Source organism: Phyllostomus hastatus, unplaced genomic scaffold (genome assembly GCF_019186645.2).
Source record: "Phyllostomus hastatus isolate PE091 unplaced genomic scaffold, TTU_PhHast_1.1 phas_scaffold_60, whole genome shotgun sequence".
In the NCBI taxonomy this organism is placed as follows: domain Eukaryota; kingdom Metazoa; phylum Chordata; class Mammalia; order Chiroptera; family Phyllostomidae; genus Phyllostomus; species Phyllostomus hastatus.
The window spans coordinates 6,517,860-6,538,675 of record NW_025334038.1 but is presented as its reverse complement, the minus strand read 5'-3'; the positions used below and the strand labels follow the sequence as shown (position 1 = coordinate 6,538,675).

At 32.5% G+C, this 20,816-nt stretch overlaps 1 protein-coding gene across 4 annotated transcripts in view; it reads left to right on the top strand.

The window, feature by feature from the left end:
- DPP10 (dipeptidyl peptidase like 10) overlaps positions 1 to 20,816 on the top strand; it is a 715,620-nt gene that overhangs the window by 675,343 nt on the left and 19,461 nt on the right. For all 4 annotated transcript variants that reach the window (XM_045826271.1, XM_045826270.1, XM_045826272.1 and 1 more), the window contains 3 exons: positions 576 to 623; positions 10,830 to 10,928; positions 11,036 to 11,105. In XM_045826271.1, the coding sequence (XP_045682227.1) occupies positions 576 to 623; positions 10,830 to 10,928; positions 11,036 to 11,105 (217 nt within the window). The remainder of the gene's footprint in view (positions 1 to 575; positions 624 to 10,829; positions 10,929 to 11,035; positions 11,106 to 20,816) is intronic.

The following is a 20,816-nucleotide window of genomic DNA, read 5'->3' as shown; positions in this document are numbered from 1 at the left end:
ATAGAGCTCCCTAGAGAAGTGAAGTTTCTTATGGTTACTACACCTGAATTAACTAGTATATTTTAAATAATTAGTGATTTCAGTAACATATTTTTAAAATTAAAATACAATTAGCCCTCATTGTTAGCTCTCTTGTTAATGAAACAATTCTAATATACATGCATTTTTTTCTTGGCTGAGTGGTAAATATAATTTAATCTTGCTTGTGCAGATAAGGGCAGGGGCACAGAGTCATGAATCATTTTCTGAATATCCATGACTGTTCTATAAAAGACTAGAGAAAGAAAAAGTTGTACCATATTAGCTAAAACCATAGACTTATAGAAACATAGGATTTTGGAAAAAGGGATCTTAACATCCTTCTGTGCAAATGGTTTCATTCCCCATATATTCTTATTTTTCTGAATAAAATATCCATAGAAGGGAATATAATCTAGTGGTCTGGTTTCTGTTTCATTATGCTTTAACTATGAAATGCTTCCATTTGAGAAAAAAGAGAACTCTATCATGTAACCTTTACAGTGATTATTATTAGATTTCTTTAAAATGTTTATACATATATTTTTAAAATCCAGGTCCAGGAGTCCCAGTGGTCAGCCTACATACCACGGACAACCCAGCAAGTAAGTACATGAACACAGCAATGCAGAAGAATCACGATTAGTATTGGTCTTAAGTGTTTTATTATCTATTCTGTGTGTCATACTCTTTAGAACCTTCTTTAAATGAGTCCCCAGCACAAGGAAAACTGTGTAGGCACCATCAACTTGACCTTGTGTATGTAAGAGAAACAGTAAAGCAAGTGATTTTAGTCATGTTACAGCTGGAGTTGGATCTTATATGTCTAAAATAACATGTCTACTGTGTCTGTATTAAATGAGGAGCAATTGATGAGGCTCATTTAGGTATATTTCAGTTGACTAATCCCTTTGTGCCCTTGGATTATTCTTTCATGGGCCTCATATAAATTATTCCTCTAGAGCAACACATTTTGTGTACTTCTGGGAACATTATACAGATCATTATATATATATATATATATATATATATATATATATATATATATATAATGTTAGGGTTAGGGTTAGGGTTATATAAATAATATATATATATATACACACATATATATGTATATATATATCCACTTCTTATACACACACACTCATACACACACACCCTGTCTTTTCCAGATATTCAGGACTTTCTATTTACATATATATACATTTAGTTTTTTTAAAATATTTATTCAACTGTCCTTCATCTACTGATTGAGCACTTACTTTATCAAGCAATATGACATAGAGTAGATGTACATTGCTGGCAAGATATGGTCAATATTTTTAAGAACTTATTGTAGAGTGATTAAATACATGGCTAAGTTAATTTTAACAGTGAATAGCTAGGCTGCTTCCTGCCACCCTTTCTTCTTACTTTTTTTTCCATGTTTCTTTTCCTTCTTACAATTAAAAAATTATTTAATTAATATTCTTATGTTCTAATGATTTACTGTAGGATACTATAACATAATAAGTCAGGCTTATATTTATTAACTTATTTAATCCTCAGAACACACCCTGAGATTGTTCATTTATTAACCTATTTTATAGATGAGGAGACACAGTCTGAAAATTTAAATAACTTAGCTAGAGTCATACTAACAGGTGACAGAGCCAGGAATCAGATGACAGTCTGGTTCCAGAACAGGCTTTGTAATCAGTACTGCATTGATGGCACCTGATTCTGTTGTGTTTTTGTCTCTCACATTACATGCTTATATTTAGGTAGGAGTTTTACTGAGATGCCTAGACTTAAAAGAAATGCAGGTATAAAAGTGCAATGTTGAATTATAAAGGTCAATTTTAAAGTATAGAGGGAGACCTTTTATACTCTTCACATACCACCATGTGAAGACTTCTTGCCTATTCCAGAAAAAATCAAAATTTCTAGATTTTTAATTGAGCTTTATATGGTTGTGAAAATTTTAGCACACCTTCAGTTTCTACTTATTAGTACAAATCTTTAAAAGGTTATGGTAAACAAGTTAAATCTATTCAATATTAACACTAACAGCAGCAATAATGATAACAAAAATGGTATATTTGATAAAATAGAAAGTAGGTTGAATTGTATAGATAGCAAAATCATTGTATATAATGAGTTCATCACATATCTTTGTGGGATCTGAGATGAGATGTATTTGTAACATAAGATGCACTCAATAAAAGGCAGCTATTTGTGTACATCGTATATTTTGTAAAACTTACTATTTAAAAATCATTAAAAATGTTAATAAATATTATTCTATGTTCACAAGACAGTATTGTTTTCTAAGATATTTTACTGCAAGTCACAAAACATTTTTGTCTAAAGGAAATCTTTCTGATTTCCCCATTTATAAGCAAATTCTGATCTTTGTAGGGTCAAGAAAAATAAAAGGGGGCTGTGAACAATGGTTGTGTGCCTGTATTTCCTTCCAATAGGCAACTATTAAGAAGAAATATACATTTAATTGCAACTAAACCTTTGGGCCAGTGGATCTTTCATTAAATATTGATACACTACTCAGGCAGTCACAACTCATTTTGAGGCCACATGAAGTAGAACAAGGCATGAAAATAAAATTGAAAAAAAATGAAATTATTTAATAAACATGGCAAACCTATAACCCTCTAGTTCCTGAAGAAATACAAAGTAAAATACTGCCATGTAATTTTTTCTAACAAATTAACGACATCAAAATTTGTATTGCTAATGAGGATATAATGAGAATCTCTTAACTTCATGGTAGAAATATAAATTATATCAAACATTTTGAATAAGTAATAAGCCTTAAATGTTGTATATTTATTTATTTAGTGTTTTTCCTTGTAATAGTTTATACTGAGGAAACAATTCTAGAGAAAATTATAATAGAGTTATTGATAATAGTGAAAAAGCATAATATAACTTTAAAAAAGGGTAATTTGTAAATAAACTTTAATGGAATATAAATATTCTGCTGGATATTTTTCATTTGTCCTTCCAGAACCAGTCTTAACTCTAATTTTCTCTGCCTCGGTCTCTGCCCCAGATGTAGTGTGTATGGATGACTTAGGTTCTGTTGTCATTTGGCTGTCACTTGGATTTGTCTGAAGTAAATCGTGTAGGTGGCTGGAGACAAGTGAAAGTCATTTTGCAGTAGCTAAACCCCTGGCCTTATCCCTGTGCAGTCATCCAGGTTGCTACAGGTCCTGGCTTAAGGACACGGTTGAACTTTCACACAAACATCTCCAAGTAGCTGCTCTCTCCCTTTGGCCTATAGGCCTAGCTACTGTCATACAAACCCTGGGTTATTGCGCTATTTTTTGTGATCCCCCGCATATTGTCCATATAGTTGTAAATAGTCCTTTATTAAATTGTCATCAAATTTTCCTATCAAAGTTGCCATTAGCTTCCCACTAGGATTAAAGATACGAATGTGTTGGGAAGGGTATTGGGAGGCTGGGTGAAAAAGATGAAGGGATGGAGTACAAACTGATGTGCCCCCTGGGAATTGTAAACAATCGTATTGTAATAGCTATGAATGGTGCCAGCAGGTACTAGAATTCATGGGGAGATCACTTATTAAATTATGTGTCTAACCACTATGCTGTACACCTGAAATTATATAATATTGAATGTGAACTGTAATTGAAAAATTAAAAAATAATACAAAATAAAAATAGATTTACTAAAGTCATTTCTTCAAAAATGTTTCAGCTATATTTCTAAGTAATTAAAGAGTCAAAATGTTTATGCCACTTGAACAAAACTATTTGGAAATGAATAGAAAATGACAGGAAGAAAATATTTGCAAATGATAGATATAATTCTTCCATCTACCTGGCAGCAATCCAGGTGATTTTTTTCTTTTCTTCTTGAGTGCTCTCCCAGTGCTCTACAGTAGACATATATTATTTTTACAATGACAAAAAAACACTTCAATGAAATGCTCAGTGACTTTAGACAAGGTATAAATATGTAAAATTTTACTTTAACATTTCAAAAGTGCTTTGTATCACATTACTATTGTTTCCTCTACTCCTTTTATATTTTTTATTTGCTCTTTAGTTTGTATATATAATATTTTTTTCTTTTTTCCCTATGTTTTTAGTCTTTTCTCTCCTTTTCTTTTCTCCCCACCCCATTCCTTTCTTGTCATGCCACTTTATATTTCTACTTTCTTATCTCCTTTTTTTCACCTTCACAATTTTCTATTCTTATTTTATTCTCTTTTCTCCTCAGTCCTACACTTAAAATTATGTTTTAACACATCCTTCACTCCACAGCACTTTCCAAAAAAATTTTAAGCTTATTTTCTGAATTTATCATGATAAAATGCTATCTGCTCTTAATATTTTTAAAATGGCTTTTATATTTTCTATATTTCTTTTTCTTAAATGGAATTTATTTTCTTGTGACCATGGATTACTTTTATTTCACAAGTAAATGAATGGCCTTTGACTTAGAGGTAAAAATTTCTCAACTGCCCATATACTAATATAATGGGCCTATTTTTCCCACTGACATTTGATAGCAAGGAGAAACTGAGTACTTATTAGTATTTTACCCTCATATTTTGGCTCTAGCTGTATCTATTTATTTATTCATTCCTTTAATCAACCATTTACTACAATAAACCATTGTTTATTTATAAAAAATTAATTTTTTTAAAGATTGTATTTATTTATTTTTAGAGAGGGAAGGGAGGGAGAAAGACAGAGAGAGAGAGAAACATCAATGTGCAGTTGCTGGGGCCATGGCCTGTAACCCAGGCATGTGCCCTGACTGGGAATCGAACCTGCGACACTTTGGTTCTCAGCCCGTGCTCAATCCACTGAGCTATGCCAGCCAGGGCTCATAAAAAACTTTTTTAGGAAGATGATCTGTACTTAAATTTAAACATTTAATGGGCTTTAGTTTTTAAAAATTGTCCCCTTTGTAGCTAGCAAGTGCCAAGTAATATTGGCTTCCTCTAAATATAAAAATGAATGTTATTTTCCACAAGTAAGTACATTAAGATCATTTTTATGATAGTTCTTAGATTTTAAATCCTGAATCCATGATGAATGTTTACAGAGTATTTACATTTTAAACTTTATAATTGAATGTTTGGGATAGCTTTCTTGAAAATATACTGTTATTTACATGAAGGGTTTATAGGAAGAAGTATAAAGGGCACATGGATAAAAACTAGGGGTGGGTGGAAATGGGAGGGAGGAGGGGAGGGCTCGGTGGGTGGGTTGGGATGGGAGTAAAAGAAAATTGTACTGCAACAACTAAAATAAAAGTATTTTTAAAAAATAAAATAATAAAATAACCCTGACTGGTGTAGCTCAGTGGATTGAGCTCGGGCTGTGAACCAAAGTGTCGCAGGTTCGATTCCCAGTCAGGGCATATGCCTGGGTTGCAGGCCATGGCCCCCAGCAACTGCACATTGATGTCTTTCTCTCTCTCTCTCTCTCTCTTTCTCCCTCCCTTCCCTCTCTAAAAAATAAATAAATAAAATCTTTAAAAAAATAAAATAATAAAATAAATAAATTAATTTAAAATAAATAAATAATCTGAACTTTTTTATATGTTGAGGATAGGAAAAAATCTGAGAATACCTATTTTCTCTAATTTGTATTGTAAAGAATGGCATTTATTTATAAGAGCCAGGTTTATAAGAGCCAAATTTCAGGATTGATAGGCCTGAAGTGATACATAGAATTCAAAATCCAATGCAGGTAACAGAAAGTTAAATGGTTATAATAGAATATGATAATTTTCCTGGTAAAAGAAGCATAAATAAAAAAAGAAGTTTGTGCAAAGGCATTTAAGGAAGAAGGAATGTGAATGTACAAACATAACAAAGCATGAAAATGCTCGGACTTTCAAGAAAAGCTGGTTCAATATGGATAGGACAAAGCATATTTTAAAAAGCAAAAATATAGAAATTATAGGATAGACTAGAGACATCATAAAAGTCTTATGTCTCATTCTAAGGAGTTTAAATTTAACAATAAATTATCAGTGATAAACACTGACAATTTAAAGAATTTTTAATCTGTCCATGGAGTAACTAGTAGACATGCCTCTTGCCAAAAAGAAAGAAAGAGAAACAAGGAGAGAAGAAAAATGGAAGAAAGAAGGAGAAAAGAAAAGAAAAAATAAAATTAAAACTGGATAAAATATACAAAACAACAATTTCCAAGCATGGAACAACAGGATAGGTTGTACATCTCTGAAAGAAGAGAAACAAGTGAAATTTAATTGTAATTGCTCTGGCTTTCTGGCTGGATTCATTTTCTGAATTCTAGTGAAATGAGGAGGAATCCAAGAAGAGTACACATTGCCCCTCTGTATCTGCAAGTTCTGTATCCTTGGGTTCAATCAAATGTGGATAGAAAACATACAAGGAAAAATGTTACATTGTTGCTGATGGGCAATATGTAGTTAGACCTATGGATGGTTGCAGCTGTACTGAATGTTTACAGACTTCTTTTTTCCATGCTTATTCCCAGTGTAACAACTATTTTCATAACACTTACATTCTATTAGGTAATATACATAATTTAGAGATTATTCGAAGTATACAGGAGGGTGTATGAAAAGTTATTGCAAATATTATGCCATTTTATATAAAGGAATTGAACATCCTTTGATTGTGGATTCTTCAGGGGTTCTGAAAGCAGTCCCCTTTGGATATCAAGAGGTAACTAAAGTATGTTATTGTGGAGTCAGAATAGTGACAGAAATTGGACTTCAGAAAGACCAAAGCTTTTAGAATATTGGGAAGGTGAAAAGACACTGGAGATTCATCTTGAGTCTATTGTTGAAAATACCTAAAAACGTACAATGTAAATATTATAGGAAGACACTCTTTGAGCCTAGGAAATGCAGACCTGCACAATGCAGGATACTGTGATGTTTAGGAGAGATCCAGGGAGAGTTGGACTTCAGCAGAAATGAACTATCCATACAGCAAAGGTCACTTAAATCTACACTAATAAAGATATTTTTAAAAACTTTGAAATGATTAAGCTGACCTGCAAATAGGCTAAAACATCTGTGGGGAAGAACAAAGTCTAATATTTTTAAAATAAGAGAACGAAATCCAGAACTCACCAACATTAATATCGCAACAGTCATAATCTAATAAAACATTACTGGCTGTGTGAAGAAACCAGAAAATACAACTCATTACTAGCAGAAAAAAAAAGACAGTGAATAGAGACAGACTCAGAAATGACAGAGATGATGGAACCCAGTGACAAATATGAAAAACCTGCTACTATAAATATTTTTAAAAGATCAAGAAAAATTAAGATGGAAAGAAACAACAGAATATGTTATTTAAGGCAATATTATAAACTTAATATATTTGAAAAAACCTTAATTACTAAGTACCAAAATTAGATTAAATCTTGTAGAAGATCAGTGAATTTTAAACATTATCAAAGAAAACTTGAGTCACAGAGGACAAAAAAAGAATGAAAGAAATGAACATAGCCCAGCCCTGGCTGGCGTAGCTCAGTGGATTGAGCGCGGGCTGGGAACCAAAGTGTCCCAGGTTCAATTCCCAGCCAGGGTACACATGCCTGGGTTGTAGGCTATAACCCCCAGCAACCGCACATTGATGTTTCTCTCTCTCTCTATCTCCCTCCCTTCTCTCTCTAAAAATAAATAAAATCTTTTAAAAAAAAGAAAGAAATGAACATAGCCCAACTTAATTTATATTTTTAAATTGGAATCAGAAAGGAGATGCATGGAAAAATATTTGATGAAATACTGGCCACATCCAAAATTATATGGGTTTCAGGTATATAGTTTTATCATACATCATTGTAATATTGTATTGTGTACCACCCCAAGTAATGTCTCATTTATCCCTCCTCTACCCTCTTCTATTTCCCCAGCCCCCTTTCCCTCTTTTAATCAGCATACTGTTGTCTGTGTCTATGATTTTTTTCTTTGCTTAATCCCTTGTGAAAAAAATGCTCAAAAACCCTCAAACAGGATAAATCCCAATAGAAAAACAGTGATAAAAAAAAAGTTAAACCAGCAAAATAGAAACACATTGCATCCACATATTACATACATAGCAACAAAGCCAAGAATGACTGTGGACTTATCAGAAGAAAACAAACCAAAATATAATAGAAACAAAATGTTTAAAATACAGATGAAGTGAACTACAGAAATGATCCCTGAAAGGGAAAATGGATACAACTGTACTTGAACAATAAAGAAATGTAAAAAATACATACAAATGAAAAATGAAATAAAGTCCTCAAACTAGAATGACAAAAGTGAAACCAAAATAAAAAACCAAGAGGCTGAGAATGCTTTGTCATGAGACTCACAACTTGAGAGAACTAGTAAAGAGCACAGATACAGCTTATATGCAATAATATATGCACCTTAAAGACAATATGTGATGGACATAAGCCTGTCCTGGAAGGACACAAATGGCGTGACTAGAGAAGAATTGAGAAAAATAACTTAAAGATATTTTGAGTCAAGTGAAAATGAAAACAAACTAATCCAAATGTGGGGAAACCTAACATTGTGGTTAGAGATAAATTTATGGCTCTAAATTGTTACTTTATAAGAAAGGAAAACTTTAAAATCAATAATTTGAGATTCCATCTTAAAAAAAAACTAGAAAAAGAAGAGCAAATAAATGAAAAGTAAATTAAGGGAATAAAATAAAACAGGAGTAGAAATAAATTCTATAGAAAATAGACAAACAGTAGAAGAGTATATATAAAAACCAAAAGATTTTTCTTTGAAAAGATCAATACAATTCTAGATGGATTCACAACATTAAAAGTACACTATCCTTACCATTTTTATTAAAGAAATAGGTGATGCCAACAACAGATTCTACAGATATTAGAATGTTAGTAATGGAACCTTATGTGGTTTTATAGCAGTAAATTTGACATCTTATATGAAACAGATAAATTTCTTTAAATGCATAAAGTGTTAAACATTCAAAAAGGAAGAGACATGATATTTAATATCCTGTTATCTACTAAAATTATTAATTCTGTTAACATTCTTTCCACAAAGAAAACTCCCACTTTAGTTAGCATCACTGGTACATGTTGTGCAATATTTAATGTATGAATACTAAGCTTACATAAATGTTTAGAAAATATAATGCCAGTATTAACCAGATTCCAAATCCAACATTTATATTTTACAGACAGAACAATTAAATTTTTGTGAATATAGATACACATATTCTTAACTAAATACTAACAAGTAAAATCCAGCATTTTATAAGAGGATAACATATTATGATTATATGGGGTTTAACTGAAGAATCCATGATATCTATAATATTCAACAATCAATCAATATAATTCAGTACAGTATGTTGTAAACCCAAATATTTCAGAAGACAGCATTTGATTAATTTTAGCAATAATAATAATAACAAATATTAACAACTCAGAAAAGACAGGAAGTTCCTTAACTCAATAATGGTATCTACAAAAACACCACAACTAACATTAAACTTAATATTGAAACACAGTGCTTTTACCCAAGATTGGGAAAAATAGTATCTGCTCTCCTACCCTGTATTCAACTTTGTGTTAGAGGACTTAGCCAGTGAAATGAGGAAAAAAATATTTAAGTAGAAAAACTGTCTGTATTTGCAGAGGATATAGTTGTAAATAAAATGGAAAACAAATAAAAATATGAAATCCACACCCACTCACAAAACTATTAGAAATAATGAATGAATTTATCTTGGCTATAGGTATAGACCAATATAGAAAATCAACTACTTTATAAGCTATGATACAATGCAAAATTTAAAAGTAGCTCAAAATACTATTTGAAATAATATCAGAAATCATATAATACTCAAAAATTAATTTTAAAAAAGTACAAGTCTCCTAAGATATAAAAAAAAATACTTTGGGGAGAAATTAAAGATGAAAATGGGTACACACACACACACGCACACATTTATGGACTAGAAAGATCATAATTTAAAGTATGTATAAGTTCCCCAATAAATCTATAGATTTAATATATCACTTAAAAATATAGAGAGTTACTGATGCTCTCTTCATATTTGTTGATTATTCCTTTCACTTTTTTTGGTGTTTAAAATTTTATACTCTCTATGATTACATTGCCAGATACATTCATTGTTTTCTGTGCTGTCTAATATGCTCTTAATCCTACTCAGGATTTCTGCATCCTAGATCTCATAGTTTTCATGTACCCCAGATTATGCAGTTTTTACTTTTAGAAATTTAACATGCCCTTTTTAAAATTTCTTTCATATTTCACCTTAACATCCTCGTGCTTTTTCTGCCTTACTGAACATATGAAATATAATTAAAATCTCTTTTTAATATACTTTTCTATCCATTATATCATTTGTATCATTTCTGGTTTCTATTGATTAAATTTTGAACTGATTATATGTAGCATTTTTTTTCTGATTTTTTGCATGCTTAGTTATTTTGTATTGGAATCCTGGCTTCATGAATTTCATTTCATTGCATGCTTGATAATTTTGTATTCTTTTAAATATTCATAAGCAGAGTAGTAACATGATCAGACTTGCATTTGAAAATGTAAATGCTAATTCTAAGTATAGGGGCAACTGGAGAAAATGTTACTGGAATTCAGTTAGAAAACTGTTGTGGTTATCCAGGAGAGGAATTACAAGCATTTAATCACTGCTTTTAGCACAGTGCCTGCCAAATGTAACAGCTGCATAATTATTTCTTGTTTTGCACTGATTCTTGATCAACACATAGCAGTTAGTAATTTACACTACATTTTTTGATTTGTAGAATATTTTATATTGGAAAGCAATTCTATGCTGAAGGAAGCTATCCTGAAGAAGAAGATAGTAAAGTCAGAAATTAAAACGCTTCATATTGATGACTATGGTAAAGTTTTGTGCATGCTATGTTATTTAAGAACAACTTTCTCTTCATCTTATAGTTTTACATGTAAATGACTCTACATCTTTAATATTTTGCTCTTTCTTTAAAAGAACTTCCTTTACAGTTGTCCTTTCCCAAAGACTTTATGGACCGAAACAAGTATGCTCTACTGTTAATAATGTAAGTATTTTATTTGTTTTGGGGGTAAAAGGAATCTAAAGATTTTATAATTTTTATTATGCCTCACATGACAGCATCCTGATTACAAACAACCATAATGAGGACAGAGGAAGTGTAGTTGACTGGGCAGCTTCAGTTTGTATGAGTTCCTCAAAGGCACTGCCATTGATAACATAGAAAGATGTATAACTATGTGTACTTCTTATATCCCAAATTGAACTCAATGTTACCACTGCACATCGTGAAATATATAATTTGGTTTATGTCTGTTTATCCCTATGCTCTTTTTTTTTCAATGTATTGATTGGTCTGTAATTTTCTTTCTTGGGGATATATTTGTCATATCAAAGTTATGCTAATTTCATAAAAACATTTTTTATTGTGGTAGGACCACTTAACATGAGATCTACCTGTTAAATCTGTGTGTTTACAGCCCAGTATATTAAATACAGGCACAGTGTTTTGGTTCACATGTCTGACACTCTACCCACTGAAAGGAACTCCCCAGTTCTCTTCCTGCAGCCACTGGGATCTACTTCTGCTTGTATGTGTTTTAATGCTCCTGGGACCTCGTGTAATTGGAATCATGCATTTTTGTCCTTCTGTGACTGGGCTATTTCACTTAGCATAACTTCCTTAAGGTACATACATAATACAACACATGAGCCTTATGTTCTTTATCAGTTGTTTAGGTAACATTGAGGAAACATTTATTTCCAATGCTGAAACTTTTGGTTACATTTACATCATTGCTATCAATTTTCCTTCCTGGATTCATGGCCCAGAAAGCAGCTCCCATGCTCATAAAACTTGACTCTTCCATATTTTCAACATGGAATTTACTTCAGAGTTAAATTAATCCATACTTTTGATGAGACTGTATTGTGACTCTATGGTATTGGGCACAGGGGACCCTAAGAGGTTATGGTTAACTAACTTGATGTTGATGTAGTGTTGTGTTCCTGAGAGTAGTAAGTTATTTACCATATTAAGAATCCAGCCAGCATATTGCTCTAACAGTCTAGAATTGCATCAGAGTCTCAGTAGAAATAGTAGAAATGAAAATAACACTTCTTGTTATGACTACTGGATGTAGAGAACAGTATTCATTCTGTGGAATCACACCATCTAGCTTCAAATTCCAGTTTTGTCACTTATGAGTGGCATGTCCTTTAGCAAGGTATTTAACCTCCCATAAGGCTCAGTTTCCCCAAAGGTAAACAAACATTGCAATACAGCCTATATCTAAAGGTTGCTTTTAAATTAAATAAAATACATCATATGAATTACCTGGTATACATGATTATTATACTTAATGTGATTAATTCATTCTTTTATATAGATTATATTGATTTTATTTAGGTATTTTAATAAGTAGAAGCAATCCTCCACTTCATTTTAATAAGTCAAATAATGTGAAATATTCAATTCATAATATTTTCCCTTAGTCTAGTATTTATTCCTACCTATAGTCCCTTAGCCTCATTTTGTTTCTTAAGATCAGACTTTTCTCCTTTGTCCTTAATACCCAGAAGGTCCCCAAAGCTCCTGGAATCTCTCTGGGCAAGTTCGTATGTGTTCTTTTTCATCTTAACTTCTTCTTTTGTCTCTTCTCTTTCACCTAGTTGTACTCAATTCCTGTTGAGTTACATGTCTAATATATTGAGGACATAGTTAGAGCCTAAAAATAAGACACAAAAAGAAAAAAATCACCCTCATTTTCTGTTTCAGTCATGGCTGCCTTGGGAAAAAAGGATTGTTCTTTACATTCACTAAAAAATATGGTTTCTCAGGGAAAGGAACCCTACTAGGCATCCTTGCTCTAACATATCAGAGGGCTCCAGAGCAGCATCACAGCTGGGAGAAAAAGGAGACAAGAGCTCCAGATTCTCTGCAGCCTGGGCTCAGAGAAGCCAACTGGTGTGTTCTGGCATTAGATTTGTGCTTTGATGTGGGTAATTTTTAGTTTGTAAGGGGAATGTAAAAACTAGCACAAGACTCAATTTCTCTTATTAGAAGAGGTATTCAGGTCCTCTTTAGAGCCAAAATGGTTGAGTAAAGGTACTGGCTTAAGAGTCAGGTACGCCTGTATTCAAATCATAGTTCAAAGATTTTCCAATATCTTCCATTCCCTTATAAATAAATGGGAGATAATAACATGGCATAATTTATTTAAACCTGTTGCCATAGTGTTTGGTAGAGTATAAACACTTCTGCTCAGTATTAATAAATTGTAACTATAATCATTATAACCATAATTATTATTAGTAGTATTTTTAGTATTTATGTGTAATATAAAATTATCATCCATAAAGTTATTTAATAGACATTCATTACTAAAACATATAAAATAATTTTGTCAGGTCTACAGAATTTACTTTGTTAGTTTTTTGTTGATGAAAGTAAGTATTAGTTCATTAGTTTCTATAAGCTGATTATAGTAAATATTAATGTACTTTATCTAAACCCCTTGGTTTTCAGATGTAAATTCTCAGTTTAGCAGAACATGACTTACAAAACTAAACTGAACCTAGCTGGTGTGGCTCAGTGGATTGAGTGCTGGCCTGTGAAGCAAGGAGTCACCAGTTTGATTCCCAGTCAGGGCACATGCTTGGGTTGCCAGCCAGGTCCCCAGTAGGGGGCATGTGAGAGGCAGCCACACGTTTGTTTTTCTCCTTCTGTACTTCACTTCCTCTCTAAAAATAAACAAATAAAGCCTTTAAAAAACTAAACAGAAGATTTTTAAAAATTTTAAGAAATGACCTATTGTCTTAAACTGCATGATCATTTCTAAAATCTTTATGCTTGGAAATCTTTATGTGTCAGAATGGCTTAAGTGTGAAGTGTTTTGTAACTGTTTATTTAGGTTGCTTATAATTTAAAGGCATTTTTCTCCTAAGGTTAAACCATATTTTCAGTGACAAGTGGATTTCTGACCCTACAAAAGAAAATAATGATAATTGATTTTTTTCCATAAATGGTCAATTAGTAAAGAATAATAAAGTGATTCTTATTTAAATGAGGCTAAGAGATGATTTTGTGATTTTGGTGTCTGTACTTTAATGCTATTCTGTGCAGTGCATCTAGTTCCCAAGAGAACCAGCCTCTGATGTCACATACACAGGTGGGTTTATAACCAGGAAACTCCAAAATAAATACATGAGTGGGAGACAGGCTGCAGCAAATACCTGAGTAGCTGGAAGGAAGATTGCCCTTGAAGAAGTGACCACTGGCAATTAGCAAAGTCCTTTCTGTTAAATATTCATTGTTGAACTTCAGAAGAAATGGCCCTCTGAGTACCCTTCTGTGTCCATGTTACCTGAAACCCAAAACTAACTTCACAGTATTGAACAGGCTAGTGAATCAATGGCAACAGGACATTTTACTGTAATAGACAACCCAAGGAGCATTGCCACTATGAATGTATCTCAGTGGTTTCTATTACTAGTGGTCTCTATGAGGTAGTGACCCCCTTTTCCTTTCCTACTTCTGTTTTCCTTCCAGATGCCTACTTGTCTGTTTCCAGTCTTTCTGTTTAACATTACAGGGAGTCTCCAGGACCCAACAGTCCATATTCATCTTTATACATTTATATGCATGAAATGGATATACACTTATATTCATTTTAGCACTTATTACCTTGAACTGTTATTGTTTATTTTATTCTTATTTTCTACTCATGTGTATATAATTTAATGCAATGCACATTTACATGTTGCTTTTATGTGTCAGAAGCTGTATTAATGGCTGTAAAGAGACAGAAAGATGACAAGAATCTTGAAATCTTTTAGATTAGTTAAGGATATACCCCCAATGCCTAAGCACATGTAGAGGAGCCTTATGAAAACCTATTGACTAACATGTAATTTTGTTAATAGTGCAATACTGAAGATTATGCGAGATAACCTACAGTTATACATGCTTATTTGATAAATACATAACTATAAATCTAAATGTCTAGACCCTGGCAGGAAGCAGTTTAGGCATATGTGCTGTTATTAAAGATAAAGGTTGTTTATTTCTTTGTTTGCTGTAACCATTCAGAAAAGCACTGTTGAGCTGGGAAGTTTCATTCAGGGCCAAGGAATCATCATATGTTTTCCATTTTCTACTCTTTTATGTTTAACTTATATCTGCCACACTTGATAAAGGTCTAAGTCAGGGAGACAGTGACTGTTCAACAATTGGTTTATGGAATGCAGTGTACTCTAGCTTGTCCTTTGACCTTCTTCCCTATCCTTGAATTCAACTTTCTTGAAAGTCTAATGAATTCTTGATTATCCATCAAGTCTTATCTTACTGAAGCTGATTTCCACTCACCTCATTAGATCATCTATATTATCCTATTACAATCCTATATTCATGCCTTTCTGTACAACTATACTCATATAACCTTCTATCTGAAAGCTGTCCATATATTTTAAACCACATGAGTCACATTGCCATTTTACCCAAATATTTGTGAGAATGGTTTTAAATGTCATTTACAGAATTTCTGATTCCCACTACATTATGGACCAATGTTTATGAAGGAAAACCTACAGGCTATGTGTGACTGTTTAGAAAAATTGTTAATGGATTAGCTTATGGAATATTTCAAAGCTTAAGAAAATAGAAATGTTAAAATCATTATTTATGTATTCTATATATTAAATACCCAATTAATCATGTACTTTTTTATAGCAACAAGCTTTTGCCATAAGAGTCACTCCACAAATATATGTGGAGGGAATAAATGGATGATGTAGAGAAACCAGGTGAACATCGTTACTATTGCAGTTCTAACTGGAGATCATTATTCATTTTTCTCTAGATATTTCATCACTCAATCAATGGTATTCATATCAAAATCCTACAACTTGGCCATATTGATGACATTGAGCTGTCATCTTTTTCCTATAGAATTTCCTAATGAATGAAATCAATAGCCACTCATCTCCAATTGTCAAGATAACATCCACATGGTTTTCATACACAGGCTTCCCTTTCAAAAACAATATAGGTATTGTTGAAAATTGTGAATAACTTTATGCCATGGGATCATAGTGTCTTGCCTTGATCTTTGGACCTCTGGGGTTGTTCAAGATCTACACTCTTCTTCTTCAAATACCATTCCAGGCAGCCATCATATCTGGATGATGCAATTCTAATCTGCCAACCTGCTCTCTAATGACTCTCTCCCCATATCCCTTTGGTTATGGTTTATTTTTTATCCTGTATTTTCAGTTGCTTTTCCACTCTGCTGCTAGGTTAAACTTTGTGAGATTCATATCTGAAAATGAGATTTTCCTAGCTAAAATCCTCTCATTTTTTTCTCCAATGATTAGAAATTCACATTCCCTAACACAACATACAAAAGTCTTCATCTGTTTCCTTCTTCTTTGTCTTCATCTGACTTCACCCAGATGTTCTAGATATTTTTTAAAAAATGCTTTTTTTTCCTCCTGGGAAATACCAGCTTCTCAATCATTCCTCTGCATTTGTTACACAGTCTTCTAGTACCTTAATTTTGTTTTCAACTGGAAAAGTTCTAGTAATACTTCATGCTATGTTTACATTACACATAATCCTATGCCTATAACCTCTATTATTTTCAAGGGGGATTAAAAAATTATGTTCTTTTTATTACCCAATACTGCCTGCTTACATAACCATTCTCAGCCTCTGAAAGTAAAGATCATTAAACCCTTTTCTTTTTCTACCTCCTCACTCACTGTGTTAAAATTATTCTAAATGGAAATTGGCCCATGGATAAGAATTAATGTAGTAGGACTTCGATAGCAGAGGTGATCAAAGGGTGGTGGTGCTTCTTCCCCTTTTATTGTACAATTTCTGTCTGGGAGCTATTCCTTAGCCCCTTTCTATTGGTTCTCTTCTGCTATTTCCATGTGCTAAAATGTGTATCTGAGGTTAATTTTGTGTGGCTAATACTAACAATCCCTTTTTGAATTTTATAGCTGGCTTCTTAATATCCATGCTGTTCAGTATTTAGTCTGTGTTCTGATAAGCTTTTTATTATTTGGTTTTCAATTAGTTATGCAGTTTTTGTATAACTCTAAGGATACAATCTCTGTCTCCTATTCAAAAGAAACCAAAAGAACAAAAACAGAAAGAATGTCTTTAGTAGATAGAAATTGACCCTGATATGCAGAAGGCTATCCTATTAAAAGTAGAAGGAGGAAAGAGGGAGAATTTAGAAGAAGAGTAGAGAAAGGATTTAAAAAGATTCAATTTTATTAATGTAAAGTGCCCAGGGATCCAAATTCTGATCAGGAAAAAAAATTAATTTGTCTGAGCAATTTTTGAATATAAAGAAAACATTTAAAAAATGCCTCAAAAAGAAGGCCTAAATTCTGTGACAACTTCTATAATCTAGGAGGTATTTTAGGATAGAATTCTCTTGCTTTGATGGTGCTGGAATAAGTATATATCTGTGGAAGCAGAAGAAGAAAGAACTTACAAATATAGAGTCACATAAATTATGCTCAAATGCAATATGCTTTACACATGACTATGTGTGTAAAGAAATCAAGTACACAAACAAAAGGATAGAAATACATAAATGCTACTCTTCATTCTAAATTAACTTAAAGACCCACACACTGTGAAAAGTGGAAAAAATTTAATGCAATTGAATTGTCCTTTGCTTGGGTTATGCCAAATTAAAAAGTAAATGGCTATTGTTATATAAAAGCTCAGGAATTATTAATGTAGGGCTGCCTAGGGTTGGTCAAATTTGGGAGCTCTGCTTCTAATAGGAAAATGGAAGATGAATAGGTCAAGTTTCATAGCATTAACTAGAACTGAGTTAATATCTGAAACCTAATAAGAACCATACGTTTGATAAGCAATTTATATATATTATTTAATTTAATCCTTGCTATAACTCTACTAGGTGAACACTATTGTTACCATGTTAAATAGCAAAAATAAGCAAACTTAAGCATAAACAAGATGACTCATTTAAAGGTGCATAAGTCAATGTGGTTTTATCAATATATCACCTGCACCCACAATGACACCACCACATACCTATAAAGTTCAGGCCATTAACACAGGCAATTTTTCTAAAAAGTTTAACATGGACAAGATTTATGAATACACATATGTGAACACAAGTGATGGAGAGTAATACAATTTGAGAATTTAGTCAATAAGCATAAATTTTGATGTATTATTAGGTAGGCCTTGTCATAATCACCACTAGAAACCCAGGCTTAGGAACTGTAAGATAAGGTCTTGGGTAGAGATATAAATAACCTTGACCATAACTTCCCCAGTTATAACTCAGAAGAAAAAGTAGGTCAGCCAAAAATTAGATATTTCTAATGGAAGAAGATAGGGATATGGACAAGAAACAGTTCTCTGACAGGAAAAATAATGTTACATCTCATTTGGTGTAGTAAATATATGAGAAAACTCATTCTGCCAGTCTGTGTGTAAGACAAGTCACCCATGAGAAGAAATCTTAGGTTAGTAAAATGAGAAATAAAGAGAAGGAATTGGCCTAAAATGCCCTTAACTAATGTGTATATCTTCATTAGGCTTTAGATGTACATATGTTCAAACTAAATGATCTCTGCTTATACATTTTTATAAGGTAAATTTCCTAATTTACTTGACTAAAGCAAGACAAATGCTGTTTAAGGCTACCACTGTCTTATGTCAAACTCATGTTCTATGGTGAAATGAATATGTTCTAAAGAACAACATCAGAAGTGCTGACCATTGATTTTCCTTAAGAATGTAGTGTGATGTGGCTCTTACCTTGCCTTCCATTATGTTCTTCACCCTTCCTTTCACACTCTTCTTTGAGTTTAATATATCTGAAATAAAATTACAACTCTTTGTTCTCAATGACTCTAGCCCTAATCTAGCACTTGTGAAGCTGAAGTCAATCTATTCTAGGCCTAGAAAGAGCAAAGAATGGATATTGATTATTAATCGAGTCTATGTTCCTTCCTTCCACTTTCCAATGGACAGAGATATGCAACTCTCAGAATTGAAATTTTATTTTTATTTTTTATTTCTTGTATTTTTAAAATTGTTTTGTTGTGGTAAAATGCAGAGAACATAAATTTACCATCTAAACTACTTTTAAGTATCTAGTTCAGTGGCATTAAGTACAGTCACCTTGTTGTGCAACCATCACCGCCACCCAGAATCTCATCTTCCCAAATAGAAAACATGTTCCCATTAAGCAATGACTCTCTGTTCCCTACCCACAGCCCCTGACACCCTCCGTTCTGCTCTTGGTCTCCATAATTTGGCTACTGTAGGTACTTCATATAAGTGGAATAACAGTGTTTGTCCTTTTGTGACCAGTTTATTTCACTTAGTATAATGTCCTTAAGGTTCATCCACACTATAATATGGCAGTTTAGAAAAGGCTTCCATGTAAGAATAAAAAATAATGCCATGCAATAGATCATTCATGGAATTTTGTTCTATTTATTTTCATTACAATTTTACTGGTTAGGAAAAAACTTTCTAAAATGAACTGATCAGAATCTTAACTATTTACAACACATTGTAAACTTAATAATGAAAACAAAAAATGAAGATAAAAGGAACATATAATTGCTGAAGGGAACTCAGCATACTGGCAATAAAATCAGGACTCAAACCTATGACTTCTGAACCTAAATTCAACCCTCTTTTCATGAAATCAAATACCATTTTGTGAATCTGACCAAATATGTAATCTGAACAAGTCTCTTATATTAAGCTGTAGTTTAGATGATATTCTTTTATATCATAAAAGGTGGTTTGTTTGGTTATTTTAATGATCTATTAGATATTGTGCACTTTACTCATCTATTTTTTTTCTTCATTTTATTAAATGTTCACATTCTGAACTCTTCACTCATACAAACATGTTCAGTGTTGAAGGTACAGAAATAGACAAGGACTGTGCTCTTGAATATCTTAACTTCTAAGAAAAGTTTACCATCTTAATTCAATTTCACTGCCTATGTTAGGAAATAGTCAAGTTTCATATCACAGTGGCGTTTCCAATGCTTAAAAAAGATAGAGCTGTTCTTTTCACAACTTTCAACCAAATTGCACATTCCCATTCTCAACCCTCCATTCTATGGGTCCCCATGGGTTTCTGAAACAAAATACTAAAGCAAAATAATGTAGGAAAAAAAGGTTAGGGAGAAACTCAGAGAAAAAGAGAATTGAAGCTTACAAAGTGTATTTGGCCAATATACACATGAGTTTTGTTACCAATTTATTGTGTGGAAGGTGACATGCTCTATAGTACATGCCTTATAGTCATCTCTACTACTAAACATCTTGCTATCTCTACCTCACCTAATAAATAGTATTTTCTTCTTGCTATTTGTAGGAAAAATAATCTGATATTTTTTGTTCTATACCATATTTATAATCTCCACCCTGTTGCTGCAAGTGTTTGGGCTAGTCCTTTTAATGGTCACATTAGCACCGTAATTCATGTTCTCTTATAACTCACCTTGAAATATTATATATTATATAATATATATAAGGAAACCTGTATTATATAAGAAAAACATGAAAGGACAGCAAACCCAACTAGACAGAGAAATGTGTTAAAATCATTGGCTGGTAATGTGTTAAGATAATATTTTGCTCTGACATTGAAACATCATGAAGACAAGGTTGAAGTTAGAAATGGCAGTTTAGAGTCCTGGCTAGCGTGGCACAGTGGATTGAGTGCTGGCCTGC